The sequence below is a fragment of the Macrobrachium nipponense genome, chromosome 19 (genome assembly GCF_015104395.2).
Source record: "Macrobrachium nipponense isolate FS-2020 chromosome 19, ASM1510439v2, whole genome shotgun sequence".
Taxonomy (NCBI): Eukaryota; Metazoa; Arthropoda; class Malacostraca; order Decapoda; family Palaemonidae; genus Macrobrachium; species Macrobrachium nipponense.
Genome location: NC_061088.1, coordinates 40539138 through 40555804, shown reverse-complemented (window position 1 = coordinate 40555804; position 16667 = coordinate 40539138). Strand labels below are relative to the sequence as shown.

The 16667-nt window shown below is 40.9% G+C and overlaps 1 protein-coding gene across 1 annotated transcript in view; it reads right to left on the bottom strand.

The window, feature by feature from the left end:
* Positions 1 to 2805: 2805 nt before the first annotated feature.
* The window catches only part of LOC135216603 (uncharacterized), a 465366-nt gene continuing 451504 nt past the window's right edge, over positions 2806 to 16667 (bottom strand). Inside the window, exon 8 of the mRNA XM_064252054.1 lies at positions 2806 to 2905. Within this exon, the coding sequence (XP_064108124.1) occupies positions 2846 to 2905 (60 nt within the window). The 3' untranslated portion in view covers positions 2806 to 2845. The remainder of the gene's footprint in view (positions 2906 to 16667) is intronic.

Here is a 16667-nt window from a genome sequence, read left to right as displayed (position 1 = left end):
GTTGGGCTGTGGAGTTGTGGTTCTTTGTTGTTATCGTGTTGTTGTTGAGTTGTGTGGTTATAGTTCTTTGTTGTTGCTTGTGTGTTGATTTGCGGCGGTTGTTGGAGTCACAGCGACCTCATCCAGAGGACGGCACAGCATAGCCCTGAGTATCTGGAGTTGGGGTGAGTACATGTGTTTGTGTTTTTTGTTCTGTATGGAGGTAAGTCAATTGTCCTGCGTTTTTCTGTAGCATGAAGAGGAAAGTGTGGCTGAGGGTGAGTTTGGCAACCGGATTGGTTAAATTTATGTGGGCGGGTCTTGCTCGTTTGTTTTTGGCTTGTGATCCCGCCACAGCTTAACCAGTACTTCGGTTCATAATCTTAACTCAAATGCAGGTCAGTCATTGTTAGTAACTGTGGTTCCAACAGCCAAATTACTGTTGTCTAGGGGTGGATCATGGAAGCTCATGTGCGCCTTCTTTGACATGGGTTCCTAGTGGACATTTATCCAGAGACAACTGGTTGAGGAGCTTAACCTGCCCGTTGTAGATCATTTTAGATTGTCTGTGTCAGCCTTTGATAGTTAAGTAAAATATTTAGAGTGCGATGTACTTAAGGTTCAAGTGCGCCTCGGTCGTACCTGGGTGACCGTTCAAGCCATCACCCATGACAATGTCAACACTTCTATCCATACACCAGATTTAGTTGCAGTTGCCAATAAGTTGAAATCTAATCATTTTAATTTAGCAGATGACCACAATAGTGACGTTGTGATTGATACTAGTTTGAGTCGGTGTAGATAATCACAGTAAGTTTGTCAGTCATCAGCACAAATATGCAAATTTATAATTACTCTCCTGTAGTGCAGAGTCAATAATCTATGGACCATTAGCTCATTGGGCTTCTCAGAACTTAGATTGTGTCAGTAAATCCATTTAGGTTAGCCATACTGTATGTTCGCACATACTCTTCTAGAGACAGAGCTTAATGAAATTTCCAACTTATGGAAATTAGATGCAGTAGGAATTGTACCAGTCTTATTTTCCAGAGGATTAGTTTACATTAGAGAAATTTGCTTACAGTTTTAAGTATGATGAAGAATATTGTCAGTATTCAATAGATCTGCCCTAAGTCCAATTCTCTACGCCCATCTTCAAACCATCACAAAGCGTACAAACAACTTATGTCCCTTATAAAAGCCATTGTGAACAATTCAAAATTGTTTGAAGAATACCTCGCTCAGAACAAGGAGAGTGATCAGCCACATGGCCATTATCTGCCACATCATGGAGTAAGTGAGTACGTAAAGAGTCTAGTACTACTCCCTTACGCGTTGTATTCAACGCATCCAGTTGCAAATCAGTTGATGCATTGTCTTTGAACTCTGCTTGCTTACGGGTCCGTCCCTAACAAGCAAACTTTGTGACTACCTAATTGACTTTAGAACCAACCCTTATGCGGTTATAGCCGACATATCAAAGGCTTTTCTTAGAATTGGAATTAATGGAGATTGTGGGGATTACACTAAGTTTCTTTGGTTTAAAGATTCAACCATGCAGGTGGTAGTTACTTATTGTTTAAAAGTAGTTTTGTTTGGAGCCACCTGCAGTCCCTTTTTATTACAATGCACTTTTGTTCATCATTTGCAAACTCACACCAATCCTTTAGCTAAACGTCTTGTACCACATTTTTATGTAGATAATTTTGCACACACTTATGACAAGACTGAACTACTGTTCGACGAATATCCAATTATAAATGAAATCCTTGATAGGGCAGGTTTGCCACTTCAGACCTTGCTGCATTGGAGTGAAGGGTGCTCATCAAAAAGTGAGTGTTCTTGGTGTCAGGTGGGATATTGTAGATGATGTACTTTCAGTTGTGGCTCGTTGTCAGATTAATCAGTATCTTGAACAATGTGATGAGTCTGATCTTAAACCGCAGATGTCAAGGAACCCTGGTTCCCTCAGTAAAAGAAAGGTTGTATCATTAGCAAGTTAACATGGGAAGCTCATCATCTCAGGAGCATCAAAGTCAAATGCATGAAGGCATTTGATATTTTGAAAGTCTTAAATCATACAAACTGGGGGCCAGATAGAAGGCACTTGTTAAATGCTTATAAAGCAATGGTTGCTTCAAAATTGGCATATGGGTCAGAAATCTACTCATCAGCAACCACAACAAGATTAGATACTTTGAATGCAATTCACCACAGGGGAATTAGAATTGAAACCTTTAGATCCTCCCCAATATCTAGTTTGTTAGTGGATGCAGGTGAACTGCCCCTAGATTTGATAAGAAAATTTACCCTGTTGAAATACTGCTACCTCATACAGAGAACTCCTGAGTCCTTAGCCTATAATACAGTTTTTAAAAGCAATTTTTGTATTCATGAAAGATACGCTTCATATCTAAAACCCTTTGGGTACTACAGGGTAAAATGTTCCTTAGAGGAGCTAAATGTAATAAAAGGAAAAGCAATTCCAGTAAAATTTTCAAGATTCCCTCCATAGAAACTGCCCTTTGTGGAATATTGTAAAAGGTTTTCCGGTTGCAAGGCAGATTGTTCAGATGATATTCTTAAACAGAAATTCCTTTGCCATGCGAAAAAGCATGACAACTTGAGGCAGATCTTTACTGATGGCTCCAAATCGAGTGCAGGCGTTGGGTTTGGAGTGGTATACTCTGACAGTGGTATTTGTGGTGCACTACCAAGTTCTGCTTCTATCTTTACCACTGAACTTTTAGTATTTTAACAGCACTAAAGAAAATTGTTACTTTAGAAAGATAATTTTACTAGTTTTTAGTGATTCTAAGAATACCTTGGGTTCCTTCACATGTTTGCATTGTTGGAAATGAACTGGCTAAGTCAGGTACATACAAAAATCCAAGAAGTCTAGCATTTCCTTGCTCAGACTACATTCCTGAAATTAAAAAGACAGCAGAATCAGTTTGGCAATTTTATTGGACAATAGAGAGCAATAATAAAATAAGAAAACTTACTGATGTAATCAACCCCTGGCTTTATATGTTTGAAGACTGTCGGAAAGAGCCTGCCCTACGTATAGGTTATGGATTGGCCACACATGTATTTTTCATGGTTTTTTAATGACAGTGACACTCAGCCATTTTGTGAGGATTGTCTTGTTCCCCTCACAGTATAACATTTGTTTGTTGAACGTCCCAGCTTAATGTCAGTAAGGAACTGTCATTTTAATGCAGTTGGAGGAACGGATTTTAAACTGGATGCAATTTTAGAAAGAGATTTTTGTGAAGATAGCTGTTTTGATTTCCTTCAAGAAGCAGGTCTTCTTGACGAAATTAGGCTAATTTGGTCATGATGTTTGAGTTTGTGTATGAGTTTATATATATATAATTTTGTCTTTAAGTCGTTAAAATTTTACCCCAAATTAATATAGTATTTACTACCATATATAAAGTTTTAGTACTTTTAATATCTATTTATTTCACGGAATTGTGTAGAATTTGGAAGTGTGCGGGGTGTCCGTGTTGCTTGTACTTTTGTTTACAATTTATGGAAAATAGGAGTGTTTCATGCGTTTTTGGGTTCTATATAATTCTATGACAGATCTTTATAAAAATATGTTTGTAGCTTTTTAACTGATTTATTATCAGACATAAGTACATTTTTATCTTTCATAATTCCGTTTAAAGATTTGTGTGTGTGTGTGTGTGTGTGTATTTGTGCATATATGTGTATGTGTGTATGTATGTACATGTGTGTATGTATGTATGTGCATGTATATGTATATATATGTGTATATGTGTATGTATATATGTAAATTTTTTTCTCAATTTATGGTAATTAACTGCCCACCTCATGCCATCCTTCAATCTGCTACCTGGGCCGAAAGCAAATTGGAATGTGTCCAGGGTGCGCCTTAAGTAATTGCTACCGTATAGGACCTCAGGTTTGTATAGTTAGGAAAAATACAATATACTTTCAAATATTGTGATTTTCTCTCTTTAATGTAAGGGCATGACAGTATACTTATTTGACAATTATGGTTGCGCTTTGAAGAATTTACCGGGAAGAAACTTCGGAAGTTTGTCCTTTGTTTTTTCTCTACCGGTATTCCCCCTTCTCCTTGGCTCTTTTCACTAGCTTATCAGACGAAGAAGGGTGGGGGGCGTTTGGTGTTGATGTTTGAGGGTTTTCCTCTCTTTTTAGAGGGCAGTGCCCTTTGGTACAAAAGGAATATCCTTCTTTTTAATCATTTTCTTTTTCCCTTCAGGCTAACAGTGAGCAATTATAGATTACAGCAGTGGATGGTTGGGTATCTCTTTGTGCTGGTTATCATAACCCTTAGAATTATATCCGTAACTTGTTAGCATGCTGTGACATTGGCTCTCGAGTGTGTGTGCAGTTCCCCTGCTGAAAAAAATTATATTGATTTGCTCACTGGACAGCATCTGTGCAACTGCCCTGTGGTTGTTAACTCTACTTCTGGGATGACTATGCTTCATCCTTTAGAAGAGGTCTTGAAAAGTGTCGCCTTCGTCTTCGTTATTGTTGTCTTACGCCTCCCCACCTCCCTCTTTGAAGGCTTCCCGGCCTAAGAAGATGAGGGCAGCTTCTCCACCCACTAAGAAGTCATGCCACAAAACTTCTAAGGGTCTGCATCCTTCCCCTGGGGAAGAAGCACTAGACTCTCTCATTGGCTCGCTCATCTGCTCCTTCGGGAGCAGGACCGTGATCCTGTCTCCAGGGTTTAGTGTCTCAGGAGTTCAAACCAAGGTTTGTTCTCCTGCATCTGGTACCAGGGGCGCTGCTCATGGAACCAGGGTCGTGCCGGAGACTTGTTCACGAGTATCTCCAAATGTACAACCCTCCAAGGGGGGTTGTACATCCATAGTCAGTGACGAGGAGTCTTCTCTCTGTCGTGACAGTGGCGCGGGGTGAGAGAAGGAACTGAGCCGCAGCTTGGACCCACCTGCAAAGCCAGGACTGGCTTTCGCTATGTGACAGGGCTAACACCGCTGTTCCTCAGGACAAGGTATCTAGAGAAGCTAGGAGGAGGTCTTTACAGCCCTCTTAACACATGGTTTTCTGTCTTGAAGAGGGCTGGGATGTGCTGTGGGGATGATGCATGTTCTTTCCATTCTGGTAGCTTTGCCGCTGCTAGCAGTGGCGCTGCTATAGATCAACGAGAACCTCTGCATTCTCCTTGGGAAAGCATCTCACCAAGGCAACCATGCTCTCATACACCCACGTTGCTGTCACCACTGCCAGGTTAGTGACAGGACGTGGCTCATTCCTTTTGCAAGCACCACTGTGAGGAGTAATGAGAACATCCTCCTCTCCTATTCCCTCTACTTCCTAGGGCAACACTCCTGTGGAGTGTCCTCTGCAGGATTCGGTGTCAGTGGCCTACATTCTTGGAGGGGCCTTGGGTCCCATCAGACTTAGGCCAAGTGGTTGAGGAACAATCTTCTGTCATGGAAAGACTTCTCACCATCTCAACACCTGGTGTTCCAATTCTCAGGATTCGAACACCTGGAGACTGTTCTCCCCGCTCTTTCTGTCCATCGGACAAATTACAATCTGCAGTCCCTGCGTTTTGGGAGCCTCGACTGCATATTTTGTTAAATTGCACTCATAATCCAGTCTTAAATGGTCACATAGAGGACTGGTTTTTATGCTTCTTCCTCCTTGATTTCTATGGAAGTCGAGGAAAGACCCCTCCCCGAAAATCATTTAATGAAATTTGGGAGTCTCACCAAGCGCTTGAATTTCTTGGAATATCTGGCACTCTCTGAGTGTTATGTTCTTCCATGATTTCCAAACATTCGGGCAAAATGGAAGTTCCCGGTCATTGTTATTACAAGAATCGGGAGTCTCGCTGAGTGCTTGAATTAATTGGAATTTTTGGTGTTCTCAGAGTGTTTTGGTTTTCTGTGATTTACAAACACTCGGATGAGATGACCATTCCTGATAATTGTTATTTCAAGTATTGGGAGTCTTCTGAGTACCTGGATGAGATAAGGCTCATCTGATTATTGTTTTACAAGAGTCAGGAATCACCGAATGTTGGAATTCTTACAAATTCTAGCACTCACTGAGCGCTTGCTATCATGAGATGAACCTTTACCAGTACAGAAGAGTTAGCTCTTCCGTCTAGTTTGGGTTCTACGCAAAGCTTGGTACTGCGTGCAAACATCTTGGTGCATGGTCAAGTCCTGTCCTTGTGTTTTGGACCCTAGGGTCCAAACGCATAGGACAGCAGACATGGAATCCTTCTGTATTGTTCTTCTTAGAGCTTCGGCCCTGAAGGAGAAGAGTTAATTGAGAAGAAATGACAGTTCTTTGCTGATGATTACCACCTATGATTAGGTGGTGGTGGTCTGCTCAGCTCTCTTGACTCTGCTTGGCCAGCCCAGCTCTGCTGAGTCGAGCGCTGGGCTCTGCCAAATGGACTCTTTGCTCTTGATCAATGTGGTTCCTTGCCATGGCGTAGCACCCTCCTTTCCCGTGTTGCAGTCATGGTATCATCTCGTCAGACTATTGAGTTCCACAGAAGGGGTCATTGTCTTCATTTTCATCTTTGTCATCATCATCAGATGCCTCCCTAACTCCCTCTTCAAAAGGCTTCCCGGCCTAAGAATAGGAAGATAGCTTCTCTGCCTCCAAAGAAGTCTTGACCCAAGACTTCTATGGGTCTGCATCCTACCCCTGGGGAGAAAGCAGTTGGCTCTCTCTGTTCCCAGGATCTAGTGTCTCAGCCCCAGGTTTGTTCTCCTGTCTCTGGTTCCAAGGATGCCGTTTATGGAACCAAGGCTGTGTCGGCTACCTGTTCGCAAGTCTCTTCGAATGTACAACCTCCAGAGTGGATCATACACCCACAGTAAGTGGTGGGGAGTCTTCTCTCTATTGTGGCAGTGGTGCATGGCTAGAGGAGGGACCGAGCTGCCTTGGTGACTCAGAACCACCTGTGAAAGCCAGAAATAGCTCTTCCTCAGGTGCTAAGGTTGATGTCATTGTCCCTCAGGACAAGGCATCTGGGGAAGCTAGGAGGAGGTTCTCTGAGTAGTTCTCTTTGTGAGGTTTGATCATGGAGAAGTCAGATGGGTAGCAAGACATGACAAGTTCTCGCCAACTTTTGGGGCATTTAACTCCACTCAACTCTCACTCTTGTTCACGTGAACCAACCAGTTGTGGGAAAGAAAGCTTCATTTGGTGAGTGAGAAGCTTTGCTCTCTTCAGGAAGCATTTTTTGTTGAGGCTAATATGTTTTTCTACTCTGTGCGTTGCTATCATCATTGCAAGTTCAGGGAAGAGCAGGCAAGAACAGTTAATCCTACTCTCTTTTTTCCCCTCTACTTCATGGGTTACAACGGGAGAAGCAATGGAATAAGAGGAACACTACAGAATCTACTCCCCAGAGTTTGAATATAAGAGACTGTTCCTGATTCATTCTTAGGATCTCACTGAAGGTACGATCAATCTGTTCAGGATGGATATCACAGAGAAGTTTGAACTCCACCTCTCCAGTGTTCCGGTCTTTGGGAACTGCCAGTTTGGTATGAAATATTCGTCTTCGGTGTCCTATTATTGCCATAGAAACCTCCCTTTGGGACAGCTTCACCTTCGTTCTCTTCATTAGAGAATGAAGGAGGGTTGCTTCCTGTCCTTATTCTTTTCCTCTTTTGAAGTGAAGAAAAATTAGGCTGGCGCTCGATTAACTGGAGCTTACAAATATACTTGTGTATTCTCCTCATGACATGTGTCTGTTATCAGTTGTGCCATCCAAGTAATAGGCACTTACCTTTATGTTAATTCTTCTGGTATGTGACCAAGAAAAATAGTACCTTCTCTTAACTGACCTGAAACTCAGGACAGCCTTTCGGGCTTCCCAAGAGTTTCCAGTTTTGATTTTGAGACGCCAATTGGTATTGTTCAACTATAACACCACCTGGGTTGGCATTATCACTGAAGAAGAGGGTTTCTTTCCCTTTTGTCGTGGTTAACATGGAGGTGTTTGAGTGTATCTGTAGTGCACTCAATAGCTCTGTAAGCTGAACACATTCCAATGTGGAATGCACTGCCAGGCAACGCAGTTCAGATCTCTCTGGCCAGCCATCACAGACTTAGGTCTCTGGTTGGCTCGGAATTCTTGCATATGGCTTGTGCTGCACATTTGCCATTGCGAGAATTACCAAACAGAGATATGTCTCATTATCATCTCTCCGTTTACCTCAGGGTATAACAGAAGTCTTCTGATTCGTCGCAATTGACCCATAGGCCACTGCAATGATTCAGATTGATTTCTTCAGATAAATACAGCAGTTTTTTTGTCTCCTATATAAATTTACTAATTCGTAAGTGTTCAGCTACTATAGTCCGTTCACTTAAGGTAGATTTTGGGTGGGCCCTGTGCCTACGAGATGTTTGTTTGGCGGCCCCTGATTGGCTGGCACTGGTAGGTAGACCACACGCTCAGTGTCTCATATTTTTCTCTGTGGCTTAGAAAACTAGCAGTAAGTTAATATTTCTCAAATTATCTCATGCTTTGCACAAGATAGGAAAGTTTTGGTGAACCCATAGGATTTGGTGTTAATTGCACAACTAAGTGATCTTCTCCTGAAGTCAATAAGGGAAAAACACAAAGGAATTACGAGTAAAAGTGAAGAGAGAAGCATTTAATTCTTTATACCTGTTTTTACTTATCATCGGATTTTGCATCATTCATGCGATCAAGATGAAATAAAACTTGTATTTTCACACAACAAACTCACCCTGAATATGCTGGTGCTTTCAGATTTTAGATGTGTGTGATATGAAGAATATGTCTTATTATGTTGCATCCGTAAATGATTCAAGTTTAAAGGGATTGCCGAGAGAATGTGATCTGCAAGATATCGTTGCGTTGGTTGTCTCAGCAAGAGCTTTGAGTTGCCAATTTGTGATATAAGAAGGTTGCAGTTTCGAGAAAATTTACTGTATTATATCATTACATTTCCTGTTAATAAGTATACGGAATTTCCATTATGACTGTTGAACATTTCAATTCATTATGTGGGTATGTCTGGACATATCTGATAAAAAAAAATAATAATCAGATGGATGCATCTGGTATTGTTAGCTTAGATCTAGGTTGGCCACAGGAAATTCAGTCCAGGGAAGATGTTGAACTCAGCCTAAGCTTTAATCAGGTTGGTTCAGCATATTATTTCTGTTTCTTATTTGAATATTTTGTCAAAAGAAAGAAATAGACTTATTTGAGTGATGTGAAATAATGATCTCAGTGAGGTAATAAACAACAAAGAACTAAGAAAGATTGTTTTCCTTTCAGGCTGAATCAAGTATGGATGCAGCATAATCAGACATATTCTCCATTTTCTCTCCACATATCACATGCATCTAAAATCTGAAAGCACCAGCGTATTCAGGGTGAAGTTTTATTTTATGTTGATCGCATGAATGATGAAAAATCTGATGATAAAGAATTAAATGCTTCCCTCTTCACTTTTGCTCGTAATTCCATTGTGTTTTATCTTATTGATTTCAGGAAAAGATGACTTAGTTGTGCAATTAACACCAAGTCCTATGGTTTGACAAAAACTTTCCTATCTTGTGTGAAGCATGAGATAATTGAAGAGATATAAACATATTGCTAGTTTTCTAAGCCACAGAGGAAAATATGAGACACTGAGCGAGCAGCCTACCTCCCAGTGACAGCCAATCAGAGTCTGCCAAACAACATCTTGTAGGCACAGGGATCACCCAAGAATCTACCTTAAATAAACCGAATATAGTTGTTCACCCCGAATAGGAGTAAATGTTGGAATACTTCGTCTTCCCTGACAGTGCCACTGTCAGGTTAAGGACAAGAGTTCCTCACTGAGCAAACCTTCACAGTATCAAGGAGCAGTTTGTGCAGGCAGTACATCCCTGTGTTTTACACAGCTAAAGACTTCCAGCCTTCATTGCAAGGACAGGCCTTTCTGACAAATAGCAATGAAATAGCTGAAATTCTCTTTCAGTCCTCCGTAAATTTCAGGAATCAAAACCATTCTCTTTGGTTGGTGTCATTGATGGCACTTTTCTCTGTTACAATTGTGAAAGATAACTTCTTTCCAATTCAACTGTGAAAGACGTAGGTACACACTCACTCTAGTCTTTTAAGTAAGTAGTTTTGTTTCTCCTCACTTGAGATTCTACTACTGATGAGAAACTTTTTCTTGGTCTTGCCATCCCAGGGACCTCAGGCCTCTGGACGGCATTTGACTCTTGTTTGTAACCTGTGAGGCCTTATGAGAGTCATCAGACAGAGCTTTTGTTTATCAAGACTGCATCCTGTCTCTCTCCGGCGGTGGCGAAGAGGATTGATGTGTTTCATGGATTGTCTCCAACACCACCCTTCAAAAGGAGGGTTTTCATGTCGCAACCGTCTCAGATGTCTATACATTCAGCATCTGTTTTGATAGGTCGAATCCTTGGGCTTTGTGTTTATTGATCCAGATAAATCATTACTTTGTCCTATTGATGGGTTGCTGGCTCTGTGGAGACTCAACACTCTTCATTGGATGTCAATTTCCGTTCTCCTTTCTTGCCAATGGAGAAGTGTCTGAGGACATGGCTTCCTTTGAGTCGTGCAAGATTGGGAGCTTCGTCTCTGCAGATAGGTACGTCACCTGCATGCTCTTCCGGAGAGCATACAGTGCCAGTGGCTTGATCCTTTCATTGCACTTCAAAGAATATGTCAGACTGGAAGATAGGCGTAGTCCCATGAGAACCACATTATATCGTTCTTCCTTTGGGTATTTCCCCACAGGTCCTTGGAACACCTTTTCCATGGACATGTGATGGATACTCAACAAGTTATGTTTGCTTACCCAGCTCCTTCAGGAAGACAAGTTGCATCTCTCGCCTATGGTGTGTAGGAAGGATGTATGAGTGGCTGGTCTCTCCTCGTTCCCCCTCCCTGTCCTTCTACTTCTCTTTCTTTGGCTTTAGAATAGGACTCGAACTTACGAAGGTTGGTTGGGCGTTGGTGCGGTGAGCTTACACATCGAGTTTACTTTCTATTTTCTTATCAGATTCATTGAAGCAATCCCGCTCCTTCCTCTAGCAAAGGTAGGAAGGAGATGCGGGCAATATGGCAGGAATGTTTCTTTCTTTCTTTTTTTCTTTTTTTGCCCTAATGCTTCCGACACTTTATATTCTTCACTACTTTTCGTATGAGTTACGATTCTGCACATATCAAAACGGCTCAGAGGTCTGATATTTTATCTTGCAGTTCTTAGACTCCGATCAATGTGTCAGAAGCAGGGCTCTCCTCATCGCTCTTTTGACCAGGAAGAATTGCCTAGGTGTGCTGAACTCTAGTCAGTTCTAGAGATTCACATGGATTCCTCCCTCCAACCAGTGAGTTTTCCTATTGTACAGGACCGAGTGTTTGTATATCATGCAGGATCAAATCATAATTTTTCAAAGTAAATTGTATTTTTCATAACTATACAGACCTGAGGTCCTTTACATTATTGCCCACCTCATGCTACCCCTCAATCTGAAACATGGGCTAAAAGTAAATTGGAGTTTTTATATATGAAACTTAGCAAGTAATTACACAGCTGTAGTTTCAAACTTGTACAACAGCTAAAAAACTGAAAATTACTTTAGCTCTTCTTTTGTTTTTGTGTAGGAGACACAGCCCCGACCACCATTGGGAAAGATAGGTACAACACAGCTGAACAGCTCAATTCGTTTCTGCCAGTCAACGACTGTAGCAGCTAACATTTTTATTTTGTTCACCAGATGGTTATTTGGTGTCATCGTTAGGTGATGTACTTCTTTTCTTGTTTTGTTAGCCTTCGAGTTGTTATTATTTAGTTTTACTTGTGCTTTGGTCTTTGATTTTGATTTAACTTAGAATGTCAGACACTAGGAATGCTAGTATTAGGTTTTGCAGCAAAGGCTGCAAAACTAGGGTGACCAAAACATCTTATGACTCCCATACAACTTGTTCTAATTGTAGGGCCAGACTTGCTCTATCAATTTAACAAGTCAGGAGTGCAAGGATTGGGATCAAGGGAAGTGGAAGGCCCTTAAGGTGCATTTGGATAATTTAGAGCATGATAGAAAGAGGAAGCAGCTCTTGGAGCTGAGGCTAGGAATGCAGTTATAGTAGATTCACATCAGCTGTGCATCTGATGTCAAAGGCCATTTCCTTACGACGCTCTGGATTGGCTGTTGATAAGCCAACAGGGCTGGAAACTCTGTCTCACTCGATAGTTCACTGAGGCAGGATTTATGTTCCGACCTCTTTAAAAAATTATAGCTTTCATTACACATCAGTTTTACCTGCAGAAAAGGGGTGTTTCCGAATTTCATCATTAAACATCTTCAAGCCAATGATTTAATGAATGTAATGATAATGTAAGAATTATGAAGAAAATCGTAATCTATAATATATATTAAATGGAATAATGAGAGGGATATTGGAGGAATGATTGTAGGAAAGAAAAATCAATGGGATAAATTATTTTTTTCATATAGATTTCCACTATAGGATATGAAAGGGTGATGGTGATAATGATAGTGACGATAATGAAGTCTTAATATTCTTTTTCCCCCATAAGACTTCTTCTATCGAGGCGTCGTGATCATGATGATGACGTCATCGAGTGATCACGTGAGCAACACCGGACTACACGAAGATAAGAGAGAGAGATTACTATTCTTAATCTTTTGCTTGTTATTTTCACATTGACAGCCATACATGTAATTTTTTTGGTAGCATTGTCTTCCATTACATTGAAGTTACGAAACTGTATGAAAAACAAGATGATAAATGATGAATGCCCTGGGATCTCGTGTAAGGAATGAATGAATATATTTTGTGATTAAGAATTTCATGACTATTTCACTAAATATTTTGGCATTAAGTTTACTGAAGTACATAATCCTTATATCATTATAAACCTTAAATCCTTGGCTTGAAGATGTTTAGTGATTAAATTCGGAAACACTCCTTTTCTGCAGGTAAAACTGAGGTGTAATGAGAGTTATAACTTTTGAAAGAGGTCGGAACATACACCCTGCCTCTGTGAACTCTCGAGCCAGACTGAGAGTTTCCAGCCCTGTGATTGGCTTATCAACAGCCAATCAGGAGCATCGTAAGGAAATGGCCTAGACATCAGATGGATGGCTGATGTGAATCTACTATAGTTTGTAGGCTTCTCCTAAATTGGATGTTACTCCTTCTAACTTTTCTGTCTTTTCTCTCCTTCCCAGTCCTCCAACTATTACAACCCCTCCCTTATCAGACCCCCTGGTTTCCGACCCTAATGCCATTGCCAGCCTTGAAGCCTGCGTAAATCATAAGTTTGGGCTCATAGTCAGTAATGGAGCATTTGAGTGCCTCAGTTAAAATCCTCATGGACAAAAGTGTTCATATTTGTGAAAGTGCTAGCGCAGTGTGTGAAGACGCGGTGTCTATCTGGCCTGCCGATGCTCCTAGACCTAGGTCCCTGTCAGACTCCCATGCACCAGGGAGGAGGCATACCAACAGTCCAAGGGAGGTTGGTGGGGTTTGCCCCGGGTAGGTGCCACCTCAGCTGATCATGTTGTAAAGTCCCAGTTCATGTCCTTTGAAAAGACGGGCTGAAGATTAGAGGAGTGATTCTCCTCCTCCCTAAAAATGGGGTAAAGAGGTGGAGTGTGCCCCAGTTCCTTCATGTAGTTTTTTGAGAAGCCCAGAGCAAGGTGAGCATATGGTGTACAGTGCCCGGATTTGACTGCAAGTTTGCTGACATCAGACTCACTTCCTCAGGACTCGGCCTTGGACCCCATTAGTCGTTGAGTTTATTGAAGAAGAATTACTCTACTTCACAAGAGCCTCAGAATTTAGCTCCTGATATTTCTTCAGATGAAGAGAGTTTAGACCAACAACCTGCTAGTACTCCCTTTGCCAGTCTACTAAGATACTTCTTAGTAGCTTTTCCAACATTCTTCTCTCTTGTGACTCCAGCTTCTCCTGCTTTGGCCTTTTATATAAAGAATCAGCAGATGGAATCATCTAGGTTTCTGAGTATGGTGCTTTCCTCCTACATTGGTCAGTTCATCCAAGTTTTACTTTTAAACATAAAAAAGAGAGAGTCCTATTAATTCTCTCAACACTACCTGTGTGGTTAAATTAAACGAAAAGAATATTTCTCGAACATATTTACACCTAAAGAAGAACAACAAACTGTGCTGCCTGCTTCTTACTTCTGCTTGCAAATCCTGAGTGTTGTGAAGGGTTGTTGGGAAAAAACGGATCCAGAGATTTTGCAACAATACCCTTAAGAATTTTCTCGTTGCAGTGATTGGCGTGGAATGGAAGATGAGATTTAGGCACAAAGCCAAGCACTAGGGCCCATATGGTCATTCAACGGCGGGAGGAGAATCAATGTACATGTAAATGATGTAAATAACGAGGTTAAAGTAGATATTCTAAATATCAGTGTTTAAAAAGGCAAAAGCAAAGAAATTGGAATTACTAATGGAATTAAAACTCCCATAAATAAGATAAAAAAGGACATATCAATATAAAGATGCTTTTACAAAAACCAGAAGCCTTTAAAAAAATTTATAAGTTGGCTAACATCATTGTTGTCACTTAGAATCTTAGTCATGGTTTCACCATCTAGTTGGTACATCCGCTTTTCCTATTCATACCTAATGCAGTGAACTAGAATATGCTCAACCATCAAAGGGCTATCACAGTGAACAAACACGGAGCACTCCTACCATCAAGAAGAAAACTGCATTTAGCAGTGACCAATCCTCAACCTTGTTAAGATAATTTCAGCCCTATTGTCACTTTGATAGGATGATTGCCAAATTCCTATCTGAGGCCTTACAGTCTTCAACTTCTTATTATTAGCAAGAAGGGGAGATGAACACTGCTCCTTCCATTTACTGAGTAAATTGTTGTACAAATAGATTTTCATATTTATCTACATCAATTTCTCCTTGGGTAAAGGCATTCTTTGCTTCTTTGTCCGCTTCTTCATTCGCTGGGATCCCAACATGACCAGGAATCCAACAACAATTTACTGTACTGTTTTACGCCTACATGAAATACTCAAAAGCCATGCCTGAGCTTTCTGTACTATAGGATGGGATAAATGATAATAGTTAAGTCTTTCCAGAGCACTTTTGCAATCAGAATATATGACGCAAGACTTTTTATTTGCGTGATATACTCACTAAATCTATGGTTTGTTTTAACAATGGCGGATAGCTCAACTGCATAAAATGAAGCAGCAGGAGGCAATTTTGCAACATAACAAAAATCATTTGTGACAGCAGCTAGACCAACTTCCTCGCTTGATTTCGAGCCATCAGTATAATTTCATAGACGTTATAATGTTACCATATTTTTCTTGCACCATTTTGCTATTGGTTTGAGCCAAGGCGGATTTTAGAAGGGGCCAATCATGAATATTATGAGTGTGTAGAATTATCATTTACAGATGCATTTAGCCGGATTAGGAATGTGTCAGAAGATATTGGTTTGCAACTGACAAACAAGTTTACTTGATGGATTATCAGCTTTACTTTTAATCCACAGCAAGTATCGGATGCCTAACTCCCCTCGTCGTAAATGGAGTGGAAGTTAGTGCAGGGGATTCTGGAAAGTCCCGGAAAAAAATGCAAAAACCTATATTGTGGACAACATCACTTTCGCAGAGTTTACTTCTGCATACTGACGAATAAAACTGGCATCCTCAATCCAATCTATTCAGCGAATCATTTAGTCATAGTAAAGATTCTTTATCTGCGCCCCTATCAAAGCCAGAGATCATTTTCAAAAGATTCAGGAATATCTTTACCTTGCGCTTTGAATTATCAATCTGCCCGTCTAGAGATAGAATTGATGGATTTTCGTGAATATCTGCAGTCCGATGCAGCGTCATAAGCAGTGCAATAAATGGCTAGATCATCAACAAAAAGTGAGGCACGTAGAGGGTTTTCAATTTCATGACGGCATCAGCAATGCCCTGAGGAACACCTTAATACTGTCCATCCAGACTTAAAGTTTGTAGCTTCCTCGCTTGTTGACTGAGTCAGGGATTGTTGAAAGGTTGACCATATGGTGGCTTTGCTCTCCTTTTTCATGAAAAAATTCCTCCAAATATCAAAACTGAACCACCATTAGTCGAGCATCTTTCATGCATTGATATCAATATAAATGATGAGAGTTTTAGGTCAGTCAACTCTTATATGACTTATTATCTTGGATAAAATTTTGAGGATCACATCAATACTTTAAGGAAGGTGAATATTCATAGCCATGTTATTGCCCTCGGATTTTAATGCCCCTCCTACCGGGGAATTTAGTAGGGAGCTTATGGGGTGGCATTACCGAATGCATTTGCGTGGGAGATGTAGAGGGAGAGGGACTACCTGTCGATTCGCACACCTGGGCGCCATCATGACTCCTCGTGAATGAGCAGATGGCTGGACCATGGGATCTGTCCTGATTCCGTCTCTCCTCAGCTCTCTCTTCTTAAGATTCATTGTGATGAGATTGGTGGGGATCATAAACCTTTAGGTTTTAAGCTAGGTCTCTTAACCTCACCTATGGAGCCTTTAGTGGAACATATACTCGTAGATCGAGGTGTGCAACATGAAATGGGCAACAGACAGAGACATGCAACAGAAACTGAGACTGC